The 16,860-nt window shown below is 37.2% G+C and overlaps 1 protein-coding gene across 1 annotated transcript in view; it reads right to left on the bottom strand.

The window, feature by feature from the left end:
* The window catches only part of LOC120859176 (potassium channel subfamily T member 2-like), a 17,885-nt gene extending 2,289 nt beyond the window's left edge, over positions 1–15,596 (bottom strand). The window contains exons 1-3 of the mRNA XM_040235375.1: positions 15,509–15,596; positions 13,769–13,852; positions 12,605–12,733 (exon numbers count right to left, since the gene is read on the bottom strand). Coding sequence (XP_040091309.1) covers positions 12,605–12,733; positions 13,769–13,852; positions 15,509–15,532 — 237 coding nt within the window. The 5' untranslated portion in view covers positions 15,533–15,596. The remainder of the gene's footprint in view (positions 1–12,604; positions 12,734–13,768; positions 13,853–15,508) is intronic.
* Positions 15,597–16,860: the final 1,264 nt, after the last annotated feature.

Here is a 16,860-nt window from a genome sequence, read left to right as displayed (position 1 = left end):
TGGTTTTGCAACAATGGATGCCTTTATAAGTCTTAACTTACTCTAGTCTTACCTGGTTGATAATATACTGAAAATCCTCTTCTCTGAAAGTAAAATACATAAAACTGCAAGTAATATCTACCATCAGCAAAGAATATCATTCTAGGTTCAGTAGTTTCAGTTTACATGTACTTTATATCAAAAATAAAAATGTTAGTTCACTCATATTTGATAATTGGCTTGCACAGATTTGTGAATCAGAGTCTAAAATTTATTTGAATTACTCTTTCTAGTCATAACTCTGTGTAATAGTTTTATTTCCCATAAATATGTGGAAACAGTAATTTTGTCAGATCAAATACTCAAGATATTATTCTCATATAATGGAACTGACAAGTCAAGTCACAGAACCAGAAGTTAATAAATACTTTAGGGAAGAAGTTGAAGATTAGCTTATTTTCCAAGTAAAGGATAAAACACTTTTAATCTTTGTGAATGCTTTTCTTAGTTATGTGTGCCAGGAATTATATCAAGCATATATGAGCTAAATAATACTGGATCCCCTATTCACCACTGTTTTGAATTCCCCCAAAGGAAAGAATATCATGATTTACATAAAAACCCATAGGACTCACAAGGCAGTTTTATCATTATTTCAATAAAAGTAACGTCTCTTTTCATATTTCAGTTCAACTAAAGAAAAGGAAATCAAAAGGATTTGAGGATTAAGTTTAAGAAATCTAAACTCACAACATAGAGATAGTTATTTCTATACTTGAAATTTACATACCTTTCTTTCCTCCTTCCAATAGGATATAATCAAAAGTATACCGAATTTATATGTATTAAGATTTATACAGCGGAAGTGAGAAATAGATTTAAGGGACTAGATCAGATAGATAGAGTGCCTGATGAACTATGGATGGAGGTTCGTGACACTGTACAGGAGACAGGGATCAAGACCATCCCCATGGAAAAGAAATGCAAAAAAGCAAATGGCTGTCTGGAGAGGCCTCACAAATAGCTGTGAAAAGAAGAGAGGTGAAAAGCAAAGGAGAAAAGGAAAGATATAAGCATCTGAATGCAGAGTTCCAAAGAATAGCAAGAAGAGATAAGAAAGCCTTCTTCAGTGATCAATGCAAAGAAATAGAGGAAAAGAACAGAATGGGAAAGACTAGAGATCTCTTCAAGAAAATTAGAGATACCAAGGGAACATTTCATGCAAAGATGGGCTCGATAAAGGACAGAAATGATATGGACCTAACAGAAGCAGAAGATATTAAGAAGAGGTGGCAAGAATACACGACAGAACCGTACAAAAAAGATCTTCACAACCAAGAAAATCATGATGTTGTGATCACTCACCTAGAGCCAGACGTCTCGGAATGTGAAGTCAAGTGGGCCTTAGAAAGCATCACTACAAACAAAGCTAGTGGAGGTGATGGAATTCCAGTTGAGCTATTTCAAGTCCTGAAAGATGATGCTGTGAAAGTGCTGCACTCAATATGCCAGCAAATTTGGAAAACTCAGCAGTGGCCACAGGACTGGAAAAGGTCAGTTTTCATTCCAATCCCAAAGAAAGGCAATGCCAAAGAATGCTCAAACTACCGCACAATTGCACTCATCTCACATGCTAGTAAAGTAATGCTCAAAATTCTCCAAGCCAGGCTTCAGCAATAGGTGAACCGTGAACTTCCAGATGTTCAAGCTGGTTTTAGAAAAGGCAGAGGAACCAGAGATCAACTTGCCAACATCCGCTGGATCATCGAAAAAGCAAGAGAGTTCCAGAAAAACATCTATTTCCGCTTTATTAGCTTATGCCAAAGCCTTTGACTGTGTGGATCACAATAAACTGTGGAAAATTCTGAAAGAGATGGGAATACCAGACCACCTGATCTGCCTCTAGAGAAACCTATATGAAGGTCAGGAAGTAGCAGTTAGAACTGGACATGGAACAACAGACTGGTACAAACAGTACGTCAAGGCTGTATACTGTCACCCTGCTTATTTAACTTCTATGCAAAGCACATCATGAGAAATGCTGGGCTGGAAGAAGCACAAGCTGGAATCAAGATTGCCGGGAGAAATATCAATAAGCTCAGCTATGCAGATGACACCACCCTTATGGCAGAAAGTGAAGAAGAACTAAAGAGTCTCTTGATGAAAGTGAAAGAGGAGAGTTAAAAAGTTGGCTTAAAGCTTAACATTCAGAAAACTAAGATCATGGAATCCGGCCCCATCACTTCATGGGAAATAGATAGGAAACAATGGAAACAGTGACAGACTTTATTTTGGGGGGCTCCAAAATCACTGCAGATGGTGATTGCACCCATGAAATTAAAAGACACATACTCCTTAGAAGGAAAGTTATGACCAACATAGTCAGCATATTAAAAAGCAGAGACATTCCTTTGCCAACAAAGGTCCATCTAGTCAAGGCTATGGTTTTTCCAATAGTCATATATGGATGTGAAAGTTGGACTATAAAGAAAGCTGAGCACCAAAGAATTGATGCTTTTGAACTGTGGTGTTGGATAAGACTTTTCAGAGTCCCTGGGACTGCAAGGAGTTCAAACCAGTCCATTCTAAAGGAAATCAGTCCTGAATTGGAAGGACTAATGTTGGAGCTGAAACTCCAATACTTTGGCCACCTGATGTGAAGAACTGACTCCCTGGAAAAAATCCTGATGCTGGGAAAGATTGAAGGCGGGAGAAGGGGACAACAGAGGATGAGATGGCTGGATGGCATCACTGTTCGATGGACGTGAGTTTGAGTGAACTCCGGGAGTTGGTGATGGACAGGGAGGCCTGGCATGCAGCAGTCCATGGGGTTGCAAACAATTGGTTACGACTATGTGACTAAAGTGAATTGATGCCTCTCCTAGTGCTTTAAGCCCAGAAAATCTTACTTTTTTCTTCTCCATTTAGGATCTTGAATACTATTATCATGCAATTACTAACTACATGGTAGATGTCTTCCCTTAAGACAGGAATTAATTAATTTATTATTAGCCTAAATGCTACTTATTGGTATTTAAATTAATCATAGATTATTAAAATATTAGAAATTAATGCTTTTAAATTTGTTAATCTAAATAACTCTCCTTTTTTCATAAAAACAAACTGAGAAATAATTTTGACTTTATTTTGGCTGGTTGTGTTATTTTTCTAGGCGCCTCATAAAGTGATTCATAAATATGCAGACGCTAGGCAGCATATCGGAGAAGGCAATGGCTCCCCACTCCAGTACTCTTGCCTGGAAAATCCCATGGACGGAGGAGCATGGTAGGCTGCAGTCCATGGGGTTGCTAAGAGTCGGACATGACTGAGCGACTTCACTTTCACTTTTCACTTTCATGCATTGGAGAAGGAAATGGCAACCCACTCCAGTGTTCTTGCCTGGAGAATCCCAGGGACAGGGGAGCCGGATGGGCTGCCGTCTATGGGGTCGTACAGAGTCGGACACGACTGAAGCAACTTAGCAGCAGCAGGAAGCATATATGTTACTCATTTTACTTTTTATCACATGTTTAGGAAGTTACACTCCAAAAGAACTACTTCAGTTTTTAAATATTTACAGACCAAAGTCTGAAGAGAACGTATGGATGTTAAGGGTTTGGGATAATAATGGAAGATTAAGATGGAGCGGGCAGAATTTATGGATGTGGGCTCAGTAAGCACTTAAAGTTGCAGCTTGGGGCGTCATAAAGGACTCGGAATTGCAGCAACAGGCACAGCGAGCAGGGTCTTCAGCCCATGGGGGCCAGACGGAGACTCACTGTTTTTGGCTCTGACTTGATAACTGGTTGTACCACCTGCTGATAAGCACACTTGCTGAGCTGTATCACTGCCTACTGTCAAGTGTTTGCTTTGAGCTGCACAGTTGTAAGTTGCGTTTGTTCAGTTCTCTCACGCTTCTGTTGGTTTCACCAATTTAAGTTAGAAGCTTCAATCTTTGTCATTTAAGGACAAGAGGATGGAGCTGAGGCTCTGTGTCACAGGTCTCAGACTTCTCTGTGTGTTTCATATTGAATTGCGTGTCTAGATTCCAGTAAAGGGCATGACTGGCACTAAGTTCAGGGAAAGATCCTTATCCCATGACCATTGGTGGTGTGTCTACAGCAGGCATCAGACTCCATTGCAAAGAGTGTTGGGGGAAAATGCTGACACTCTGGGTATCACAGAGGTAGACGATGTGGTTACTTGTGTGGAAGAAGAGTAGTTGCCATGCTGAGATCCACACTCCTGAAAACAGCCCCCTGGGGCCCTACAAAATGCTTCTGCTGCTGCCTGTACCTCTGCAGCAACAAGGATGCTGACCCCAGAATCACAAGGAGAAGTATCCATAGGGCACTGCAGCTAAGTTAAGCCTCAATGGATATTCATATTCTTATGTAAAGAATCTATACAAAATAGTATTATTGATCCAAGTATATTAAAGCTTAGAAATTATCACCCCCTTATGAAAACTGGAATGACTCAGATCAACCTTATCATTTTATATTCAGTTCTGATTTTGTGAACTCCAGCAGTCATGCACCAAGAAGCTGTGAGTAAAGGCTTAATTTGTTTCCTGTGGCAGGGCAAAGTGAAAGAATGATGCCCATGCAGTTTAAGGCACGAAGTGAGCAGAAAGCCAGGGCTGTGCAGTTAAATCAGGCAGACTGGATGCATTTAAATAGCTTCTTGCTCCTAGATGTGCTAGGGCAACTCTTTTTTTTTTTTGAAGAATAATTGTTTTACAGAATTTTGTTGTTTTCTGTCACTCAACATGAATCAGCCAAAGGTATACATATATCCCCTCCTGGCTGAACCTCCTTCCCATCTCCCACACCGTCCCACCCCTCGAGACTGATACAATTCCTGTTTAGTTTCCTGAGCCATACAGCAAATTCCTGTTGGCTATCTATGTTACATATAGTAATGCAAGTTTTCGCCATTACTCTCTCCATACATCTTACCCTCTCCGCCCCTCTCCCCATGTCCATAATTCTATTCTCTATGTCTGTTTCTCCATTGTTGCCCTGTAAATAAATTCTTCAGTACCATTTTTTCTAGATTCTGTACATTTGCATTAGAATATGACATTTATCTTTCTCTTTCTGACTCACTTCACTCTGTATAATAGGTTCTAGGTTCATCTACCTCATCAGAATTGACTGAAATGCATCCCTTTTTATGACTGAGTAATATTCCATTGTGTCTATGTACAACAACTTCTTTATCCATTCATCTGTTGATGGACATCTACGTTGCTGCCATGTTCTGGCTATTGTAAACAGTGCTGTAATGAACAATGGGACACATGTGTCTTTTTCAGTTTTGGTTTCCTCAGGATTTATGCTTAGGAGTGGGGCTGCTGGGCCATATGGTGGTTTTGTTCCTGGTTTGTTGAGGAATCTCCATAACATCTTCCATAGCAGCTTCACCAACTCACATTCCCACCAACACGATATTCTAACAGATATATACACAGAATCTAAAAATGGTACTGAAGAATTTATTTACAGGGCAACAGTGGAGAAACAGACACAGAAAACAGACTGATGGACATGGGGAGAGGGGAGGAGAGGATGACATGTATGGAAAGAGTAACATTAGTATGGAAACTTGCATTACCATATGTAAGATAGATAGCCAACGGGAATTTGCTATAGCTCAGGAAACTTAAACAGGGGCTCTTTATTGACCTATAGGGGTGGGCTGGGGTGGGAGGGGGAGGGAGATGGGAGGGAGTTTCAAAAAGGAGGGGATATATGTATACCTATGGCTGATTCATGTTGAGGTTTGACGGAAAACAGTAAAATTCACTAAAGCAATTATCCTTCAATAAAAAATAAAATAATTTAAAAAATCCACTCTATATGCATCATGCAAAGAAAACAATCATTTATCTGTATGTATTATGCAAGATCTTGAAGGAAGAGAATTTGGATACAGCATATCCACCAATAAGTCATTATTAAATCCAAGAATAGGTATGAAAAGCTCACACCCACTTTCTGAGAAATCTTTCTTGGATGTTTGCTGACTCATTCCAAGCACCTAGGCTAAGGAAATGTCTAATTCTGGGAGATAAGGCGGGGAGGATCTGGCAGATAATCACTTTGTTCTTCATGTTTAGGAATTAGAACACCAAACTCATAAAACACAAATGTACTCTCCATTGACCTCAGAGTAATCACTGAAACCTAAAGATTTAATGAGTTCTCCAAGATCATGTGCAGAAAAAGAGGAAAGTCTATACACATAGTTTTGACAAATGCCTGCTTTGGGTTTCAAGTGTCAGTTCCCATGTTGAGTCTCAAACAAAGCACTTTGGTATCTCAAAGCAGGTGGTGGAAAAGAGAGAAGCGGCCAGAAACTGGCAGAGGCTCCTTCAGTGAAATCTAATGATTAAAAAAAGAGAGAGAGAGAGAGAGGCTCTGGTGTCAGAATTTGATTAAGTTCAAATATAGGCCCACTGCTTCCTAAGTTTTTATTTTATCAAGTTAAGTGTCTCAGCCTCTGCTCATTTACAAATGGGAGTAAAATCATCTGCCCTGTTACCTTGCTGTGTGGATTAAATAAAAAAGTGTTCAGCATTGGGCAGAGATCAAGATTAACACTCTTGGGGGACAATCTGCAGTGAAGCTTAGGCTGCACTTAAATCATGGGGTACTTCCTGGAATTCAAAGACAAGGGCACGTCCTAGGATAGGAGGTAAATCCCTGCCTCTCCTTGAGGTCCTGAGTTATAGAGCCAATCTCAGGACAGGAAATTAGAGACAAACTTTCAGATGGAAGATCACAGTATCAGCATCTAAAATGAGTTGGTATTGGGACTTCCTAGGTGGTCCAGAGGTTGAGATTTCGTCTTCCAATGTGGGGGATGTGGATTCGATTCTTGGTCCCGGAGCTAAGATCTCGCATGCCTTGGGGCCAAAAAAAACAAAACATAAAATGGAAGCAATATTGTAACAAGTTCAATAAAGACTTAAAATATTTTTTTTTAATAAAATGGGTTGTTATAGGCAGAAACTGAACAGAACAAAGAGGAGGAAAAGAAATAAACCAGAATAAATAAGAGTTATTCATAAAATGAAAACTGACAAGAGAATTTTGACATGTAAGAAACAATGAACCCAGTTAAAGCTTCTATAATGTTTAAACAAATTACAACTAAAATAAAATGCCAGTGATTTTGGCTAAAAAAGATTTTTAGTAAGAACAGACTCGATCAAAGAGTGAGGAAAAACTGAGAGACATGGACAAGGAATAGAATGGACATCATGTTTGAACGCTTATGAGAGTTTAACAGCAAGAATGAAATAAGAAAAATAGAATAAGAGGGGAATGTTTCTTGAGGTTTGAGGAAATCTGAACATATTTGAGAGTTGAGAGAGAGAACCAAAAAAAAAAAAAGGAAAGAACAGAATTGTGGAAGACAAATAATAGAATTACAAGGATAAATATATTTTAATATCTAAAGTACAGTTGGAGCTCTTTCTTCATAAAAGGATTTTGAGGCGATGCTTATATTGGAAAACTCAGCAAACTAGAGGGAAGAAGCTTAGTTTACATAGGGAAATAACTGGAGGACTTTAAGACCTAGAATAGTAACTATGAGAAAGAAAGCAATTACAGGAAGAAAGTTACAAGTTAACTTCCAATTGGCTACAAAAAATCAGAAATGAGCCAAACCTTTGACTTTCTGAATCTATAATAGTAAGTTAGAGAAAAGAGGCAATGGCACCCCACTCCAGTACTCTTGCTTGGCAAATCCCATGGACGGAGGAGCCTGGTAGGCTGCAGTCCACGGGGTCGATAAGAGTCGGACAGGAATGGGCGACTTCACTTTCACTTTTCACTTTCATGCATTGGAGAAGGAAATGGCAACCCACTCCATTGTTCTTGCCTGGAGAATCCCAGGGACAGGGGAGCCTGGTGGGCTGCCGTCTATGGGGTCACACAGAGTTGGACATGACTGAAGCAACTTAGCAGTAGGAGCAGAGAAAAGAGGAGACAGTAAAGCTTGACATCTGAACTAAAAGTGCAGAACATATGAATCGACATGGAAAACTACAACAGAGCCAAAAATCTACATTCAAAAAAATTAACTCCACTTTCAAACATGAAGCTATACAGTTTTTAGGCAAATGCAAACTCCTCTTAGGGACATGGTGTGACCACTAACTAGTGTTTCTACCACTGGACCAGGTCTGGATTCACACTTGAGAAATGCCTTTAGGAGAGGCAAAGTGAACCAATTTGGCTTGTGACATTTTCCTAAAACACTTCCTGAAATAATGCCTGCCAGTGCCTTATAAATAAAATGAAAACTTGTCAGTCAGGTAAAGTCAAATACTGGTACAAATGAAAAATTGTAGAAATATATGCTTAAACTCATTAGTAACTTTTCAAAGCATTACAAAAGATACTCTAATAAGTAAACCATAAAAACTCTAAGATAAGCTCCCCAAACCTTATCTTTGCCAGCACTATATTCTGCATTAACTAGAATTTCAATTTGCATCACCTGCAGGCAGCCATGGTAGCTGGTACTGCTGAGCAACTTCATGATAAACAAATGTTACCATTGTCTATGTACCATCATGTGAAAAATGTCAGAAAGCAGCTAAAACACTCTTACAGCGCAAAGAGAAGCTTCTTTAGTACATATCTAGTAAATTCCAAAGGAATCAATATATAGGAAAAAATTAGAATATTTAAGAATATAACAGAGCTAGAGCTTATTAAACCTTAAATAACTAATGTAGAGTGCTCAGAATTATTTAATAAACATTTGCATTTATTATATGGTTTCAAATTGTAGAGAAAATACCAGTCATTCTGTCAAAATTTCTGGAATTATGATAATACAGAACTCCAACAAGCTCAAAAATAAGACTCATATTTTTCATTGGTAATTTTGACACAAAAGTTTTACACTTGTGATATTATTCCACAGGAGGCTGAACTGTACCACTGCTTTGAGATTCAAAATGCAATTTTTAAAGTTGAAAATACTTATGTTTGTAATAGTTTCTTTAATTCTATTAATGTTTGGGAGTTTGTGTTAAGTACTAAGGCCATAATGATAATTATTTAACATGATCTACATGAAGAAAGTGGAAAATAAAATAAAAAATGCAAATCACATAAAGAGAAATCGAGGTTTCAGGAATATAAATGCATAAGAAGGAATCCATCTCAGGTCCTGTTATTCCCATAACTGTCCCTAAGGGGTCCAGGCTACTTTAAGAAGCAAACTAAAGGTATGTTTTATGTCAAGATCCCCATTCCTTTTCAGTCCTAGCTGACTGCACAGAAGGTGGCACGTCCCTTGAGGACAGATAATCTACATCCAGTAAGTGACCAGCTGGTAATGACACCATGCAGTGAAGTGTGCGATTGGATCCATACATAAACATAATTTGAAGACAAATAGGTAATATTAATTTGCAATCATATTAGGGAAATATAGATACACTAACTTGAAGAGAACATATTAAACCATCTCAGCTTGTTTTCTTTTAAAATCTGAACTAGTGAGTTTAACCTTTAATATTGTTTTCAATGACTCATTATATTAGACCATTTGAAGAAAGGGAGACAAACAAAATACTTACTTGTGATGCTATTTCTCGACACTGACACAAAGGGAGGGAAAAGAAACACACAAATTCCAGTTTAAACAACAACTAAACGATACATTCACAAAACAATCAGCAACAGGACAATATACGACAGATACCACATATGAATAAAATTAGGTAAAGAATAAGCTAATATTTCAAAAACTTGCCAAAAAGTTATTAGTTTTTTTCTAAAATCATCTTTCTATGATTTGATGAAAAGTTAATGTGGTGTTAATAGAAAATTTAAAAATTGATAAGATATAAAGGATTATATTCATGAGAAGAAACTGACATCATTATTGATATTCAATAATCATTATTGGTATTAATATTTGTACTGTTTTTTTTTAAATTTTAGATACTATAATAAGATTATTTTTCACCCCTACATATACATTCAAGTAAATGTATAGAAATATTCTGAGTTTTCAAATATGTTACAAAGGTTAAAAACTGATCTGCCCAGTCAATATATAAGCCCTAAACATTTAGGGGTTATAAAAATCATGTTATCTTGTTCTTCAATTCTACGGAATAACATGAGCTTCATCCTTCAAAAGGCAGAAGTGAAATTTTCAAAAATTTTTGTTGTAATATAATTCAAGTCTAACCCACTATTTAGGATTGTCACTACTGTTACAAATATTAAGAAACACATTAAAAATATATGAATATAGGCTTGTTGGAACTGTTTGTCTCCAGATTCTTAACACTTGGCCCAATGGAATAACACTGACGGGAAAATGGTAGAGAATGAGCAGCTTCAGTTTCAAAACTTTTTTATCTTAAGCCTTACTAAAATATTTATATTAATGTAATTTGGAGGCTTTCCTGGTGGTTAAAATGGCAAAGAATCAGCCTGCAATGCAGGAGACCTGGATTCGATCCCTGGGTTGGGAAGATCCCCTGGAGAAGGGAATGGCTACCCACTCTAGGATTGTGGCCTGGAGGACCCCATGGACAGAGGAGCCTGGTGGGCTCCAGTCCATGGGTCACAAAGAGTCAGACACGAATGAGCCTGCTTTTATAAAATGAGATTTTATTGAGTATCACCTTTTTTGGTAATTTAGCATCTTGCAAAATTATAAAGTGAGAAAATGTTCATCATGTTATCTATCTCTTAAATATATCTAAATAATAAAACTCATATAAGGAAACATATAATATACTCACTCTGTTAACAATGATCAGGAAAAACAAATCTTTCTATAGATGAACTTACATCTTTCTGTGTATCAAACTATAGTTATTATATAACTCAACAGTTTTATTTTTGCCTTATTTGCCAGAAAAATAAAAGTAGAATTCCTTTTCAACTATAGCAGTCAGGTCATTTTAGATGGAAAGTAACTTTAATTTCTTGCCCTTACTAATATATTTTACTGTAAAAGAACTCAAAGTTTATTGTAATCTTTAAACTGCCTCTTCTTTTTTTCTGTAATAGGTAGTATATAAAATTTAAAAAAAAATATGTGTTCCAAAAGATGAACTGAACTCAGTATAGGAAGACAGCAGATATTATCTTCAAAGCTTAGAATTCTTTTATTTTTTCCAAGGATGTGTGCTTTTAATATAAGCTGGAGGTTTGAGGATTTATAAATATTTTGCTGATTTGTGATGGGAAGAACTGAGATGTAATGTTAAATGCTCCTTGATGACAGTACGAATATTCAATTATCTTTTCCCTATCTACACTGTTAACAGCATACAACAAAGACTCCTAATAATACAAAATGACAAACATGGATATGAACTTGACCAGTGGAAGGATTAGCTATTTTCAAGTTTACAAAATCCGTATTACAAGATAAAAACAGTAATAGTATTCTGCTATGTGGAAATCTTCTTTGTCTTTATCAAGCTTGAGTAAGACATGGTTAGTTGCTTAGGTGTGAAAGCACCTTTTTTCTCTTAACCGTTAATCAAATAATATTTTTTGGATGCAATATTTTTAAACTTTTAGGCATATCTGCCAAGCTGTCTTACACATTTAACTGTCTGGTATGTTTTTCCCATCAGTCATTCCTGATTTTTTCCAGTTTGGTCCTGCTCTTTGTGGTGTGAACCACGGGGACCACAGCCAATGAAAAACTCAGATTCAGCAGCAGAAATGGCAATAAAACATCTTTTAGCACCTCTGAAGCTGCAGTGAAACCAGCAAAGAGCATCTCAGAAAAATGGAACTGTTTTCTCCTGGCCTCAATATCACTTACTTAAATGTCGAACTATAAACTGTAACAAGAAAATAAAAATCTACTCCATTATCCTTATGCTTCCTATAAAGTTCTTCTTTTCCACACACAGATTCATTGATTTTCATCACAAGCTGATGTAATGATTACATGACTATTAAAATGCATGCAATTAATCTAAGTCTCAGAGTTGAGGTTCTGTTTCACATAAGACCAAAGAAAGAAGTGATTTAAACAAAATTTTGAATAACTTTGAGGTATCTGAAGAAGATAAATATTTCAGGAATATAAACCATAATTTATAATCACACAGTGTGGCCAACTTAAAATATAGATATGTTTTCAGTCATATGCAGGCACTGTAAATTCTGTTCCATTTTTAATAAGCTCTAGTTTGCTATTACGATTATTGAGCCAGAGTCTGGCACTGCTCCTGGGGTTTTTTCCTTGGCTCCAAAGTAGTTCTCAACCTAGAGTTTGAAAAAACGTGAGTTTCATGCTCCCTAACTTATCTCTGTTTCCTTCTTTCCAAATGCCAATATACTGGACTTTAAGATTATATTAAAAACTAGATTGCTTGCCCTGAGAACTTTTCTTATGTGTCAAAAGGTTACTTAGAATTAATTTACTTCCTGAAAACCTACAAAAAGCATTCAGAGTCCAAACTCTAGAATATCACTTTTGCCAAAAATACTTTTTGAAATTTCTGACATAATTTAATGGCCAATATTTCAGAAATAAGTTTCTAGGTTTAGGAATCGCAGTTTTCAATCACATTAAACATTAAGACAGGAATATGTGGATATTTCCAAACCTCAGATGTAGTAAGCTTTTGAGATTCTGTCCTGTAGATACCAATGGGAACATCTCCAGTAGAGGAACATAACTTCTGATAAAGTCTGGCATAAGTCCTAATCCATAGGTCATCCTCAGTGATCTTCATCTGTAATAAATATAATTGGATTATTGACATACCAAATTTTTAAGAAATAAAAAACTCAATGGTTATTTTTCATTCCTTAAAAGTAGATTTCATGGATATTTTAAAATCTCAAAGCACCATTTCTTAAGCATTTACCATATATTAAAGGTATTTACTGCCATCTTAAACCATATCCCTCAGGTTAACTCAAACTTAAGAAACCCACTGCTCAATTTGCGGCAGCATGGCATTGCGTTAGTTCCATCTCAGTGGGTGACATCACTGGTAACTGACTGGGAATTGTTGGAAACCTGGACGTAAGGACTTGTTTGAATGTTGCGATAACTAGAGGATGCTACTGGGACTTAGTGGACAGGGTCTGCTGAGGCTACAAATCCTGAATGTAAAGGACACTCCAGCACAAAAAGGAATAGTCCATCCAAAGTTCTATAGCACCCCTACTGAGAAGGGCATGCAATACAAGCAGCACAGGACTCCTGGACAGGAGGGGTAAGTGCTGCTTCCTCTCTGCTAACCACGAAGTTCAACTGTTAATAAGTCACTTAATGAAATACACTTGGACATAGCACACTCTTTTATAAAACAGAGAGGTTAGAGAATTCCCTGGTGGTACAGTGGTTAGGGTTTCATGCTTCCCCTACAGGAGGCCTGGTCAGGGAACTAAGATCCCTCATGCTGGCCAAAAATAAGAAAGAAAAACAAAAACCAGAAGCTAAACAACATGTTCAGTGTTTTCCTTGGCATATGACATCCTATGTCAGAAACTGTTCATCTCAAATGCCAGCTAGAGAAAAAAAAAAAAAAAAAAAACACTTGTGAATTTTGCTCTGAATGGCTATCTGCAAGATTATTAATTTAAATAATGTTTTCTCTAAACATTTTTTAATTAATTAAAAAAACCAGGATACTATGCTTTGAGCACATGTTAGAAAAATGAATAAATAAATGATATAGAGGAGTCAGACAAAGACATGATAGACGGATTTAAGAACTGCCCGCCAGAATCATCTTCCACTTCAGACAGCAGTAACTTACAGAGCAAAGAAACCCCGATCCTGGTGTAGTGTCCAATCCCAACAGAAGTCTGGTAATAGAAATCATATAGTCCTTCACAAATGACTGCAACAGAAATAAAATAGGCATTTATCGTGTGTATGAAAAACAGAATAGCTTAGAGTGTGAATATGTTATCACATCTTACAAGTTATATTAATGGTTATCATGGCGTTGCTGTTGTTTAGTGAGTAAGGTCACGCCGGACTCTTGCGACCTGATGGAGCGTAGTCAGCCAGGCTCCTCCGCCCATGGGATTTCCCAGGCAAAATACTGGATTGGGTTGCCACTTCCTTCTCGGGGGGTATTCCTGGCCCAGGGATTGAACCTGCGTTTTCAGCGTTGGCAGGCAGATTCTTTACCACTGAGCCACCAGGGAAGCACTGGCATATCACTGAACGTGAAAGTGTTAGTCACTCAGTTGTGTCTGACTCTTTGTGACCCCATGGACTATATAGCCCACCAGGCTCCTCGGTCCGTGGAATTCTCCAGGCAAGACTACTGAAGTGGATTGCCAGTCCCTTCTCTAGGGGGTCTTTCCGACCCAAGAGTTAAACCTGGCTCTCCTGCATTAGCAGGCAGATTCTTAGCAGTCTGAGCCACCAGGGAGGCCCACTTTAGGTGGTGGTAGTTTAGTCGCTAAGTTGTGTCTGACTCTTGCGACCCCGTGGACTGTAGCCTGCCAGACTCCTCTGTCCCTGGGACTCTCCGGGCAAGAATACTGGAGTGGGTTTGGAGCCATTTTCTTCTCCAATCATTAAGCCTCCATTAAAAAAAGAAATAAAAATCAATCTTGTCAGTGTGCTAAATACACATGTACAGTTAAGCTGTCCTCAAAAAATATGAGAAATTATTATTTTCTAGGATATCATGATATGTTTAAATTTTATGGATGGTATTGGACACGAGGAAAACAATTTTATATTTTTAATAACAAAAACTATAAGCTGAACAAGAGTATATTTTTTAAAAGTTTGTAATGACTAAAATTTACAATCAAATATTTCAACTAGTTTTTTGTTGTTGATTTTTGTTTAAAGCCCTATGAATATCTTTTTGTTTCCTTAACGGATATATTTAAAAATTATCTGAATACTTGAATCAAAGAATATGAAATATTGCTGCTGTTCAGCTTCTGGCAGAGTTAAAAAAAATTAGTGTATTTGTATAAAATAAAATCCCTGTGAACTTAGCAATGATGAAATGACAATGTGAAACTCTGGCATTCAGAAACAAACTGAATGGTTCTTAGAGGCTGTAAAATTTTCCTTACATGTTTCTAAAGTAGGCAAACTTATCAGAAGTTGAAAATATCCTTGATTTGTCAGTTTATTGACATTATTTGGTATCATTCTTTAAAAATGTGCATTAGAAAGAAAGGTGTCTTTTTCTTAACCTAGTAATTTTTTCTTAACTTTTTATAGTCTAGTTATATATGTAAAGGAATATGTAAATGAATTCAAATGTCACATGAAACATTGTGTCAAAGAATGCCTAACATCATTTCATAGATTATTCTGAAAAATAATTTTTTTCTTACAATGTCTTTCATAGGCACATTTAGATCATTCATTAAATACATGAAATAAAATATTGGTTTACTTCCAGAGCCAATTTAAGTTGACAGTTACATGAGAAACACTAGTTGTATCATTCGTTTGATAGAATCCAAACAAAATAGAAAAATAAACACTTTAGAGAGCAGCAGGAAACACTGAGTACCTGATAAAGAAGTGTGTCCAACATGCTGATACTGAACACCCTCCCAGCAGCAAAAGGCAGTCGGAATATGAAGGCCAAGTTAGAACCTCGTTCTCTTTCTTTCTGTTCAGACATTTGAAAAAGAATAATTTGTGAGCGTCCTCTATCTTATGCTTTTCTGCTTAGTTAAATTCCAACAAATGGGAAGAAAGTAACTTTTGTCATGTGGTTCTTAGCTGTGCATGCACCGTGACTTCATCTTTAATTGTACTGTTAATGTCCCTTTACTTTTCATGAATGTGCATGAGTGCTCAGTCGTGTCTGACTCTTTTGCAACCCCCATGGACTGGAGTCTGCTGGGCTCCTCTGTCCATGGGATTACCCAGGCAAGAGTACAGGAGTGGGTTTCCATTCCTTCTCTAGGGGATCTTCCCAACCCAGGAAGCAAACCCACATCTCCTGCACTGGCAGGATTCTTTAGCTTTGAGCCACCTGGGAAGCCCCTTTCATAACCATGTTTTCTTCACTAAAATACCCAACGGTTAAGAAAGCTGGATCCTTTCATACATTAAACATTTATTTACCTTTGTACATATTTCTTAACAGGATTTGAAGTAATGTTAATAAAAAGCTCAAACACAATATCATTATTTCATCAAATTTGGAAAAATCCCTAAAGCCACATAATGTACTGTAATACCTAGAATATCAGCTTTTGACTATTCTCATATGTGAGGACACAGAACACAGGAAAGTAGGAGTGATCGCAACCAGTGGATTCTAGCTTTCTGTCATTTGAGTTTTAATTTGTCAATCTGCCTTTCAAGTTGTGCCAACCATACATTTTCTCTGTCATAAAAGACAGAAATGGTAGGGACCTAACAGAAGCAGAACATATTTAGAAGTGGCAAGAATACACAGAGGAACTACACAAAAAGATCTTAACAACCCAGATAACCATGATGGTGTGATCACTCACCTAGAGCCAGACATCTTGAAATGTGAATTAAAGCGGACTTTACAAAGCATCACTACAAGCAAAGCTAGTACAGATGATGGAATTCCAGTTGAGCTATTTCAAATCCTAAGAGATGATGCTGCACTCAATATACCAGCAAATTTGCAAATGTGGAAAACTCGGCAGTGACCACAGGACTTAAAAGGTCAGTTTTCATCCAAATCCCAAAGAAAGGCAATGCCAAAGAATGTTCAAACTACTGCACAATTGCACTCATCTCACACTCTAGTCAAATAATGCTCAAAATTTGCCAAGCGAGGCTTCAATAGTACATGAACCAAGAAACTCCAAATGTCCAAGCTGGATTTAGAAAAGGCAGAGGAACCAGAGATCAAATTTCCAACATATGATGGAT

The sequence above is a fragment of the Oryx dammah genome, unplaced genomic scaffold (assembly GCF_014754425.2).
Source record: "Oryx dammah isolate SB20612 unplaced genomic scaffold, SCBI_Odam_1.1 HiC_scaffold_116, whole genome shotgun sequence".
Taxonomy (NCBI): domain Eukaryota; kingdom Metazoa; phylum Chordata; class Mammalia; order Artiodactyla; family Bovidae; genus Oryx; species Oryx dammah.
The sequence above is the reverse complement of the archived record's forward strand: the minus strand, read 5'-3'. Positions and strand labels throughout refer to the sequence as shown.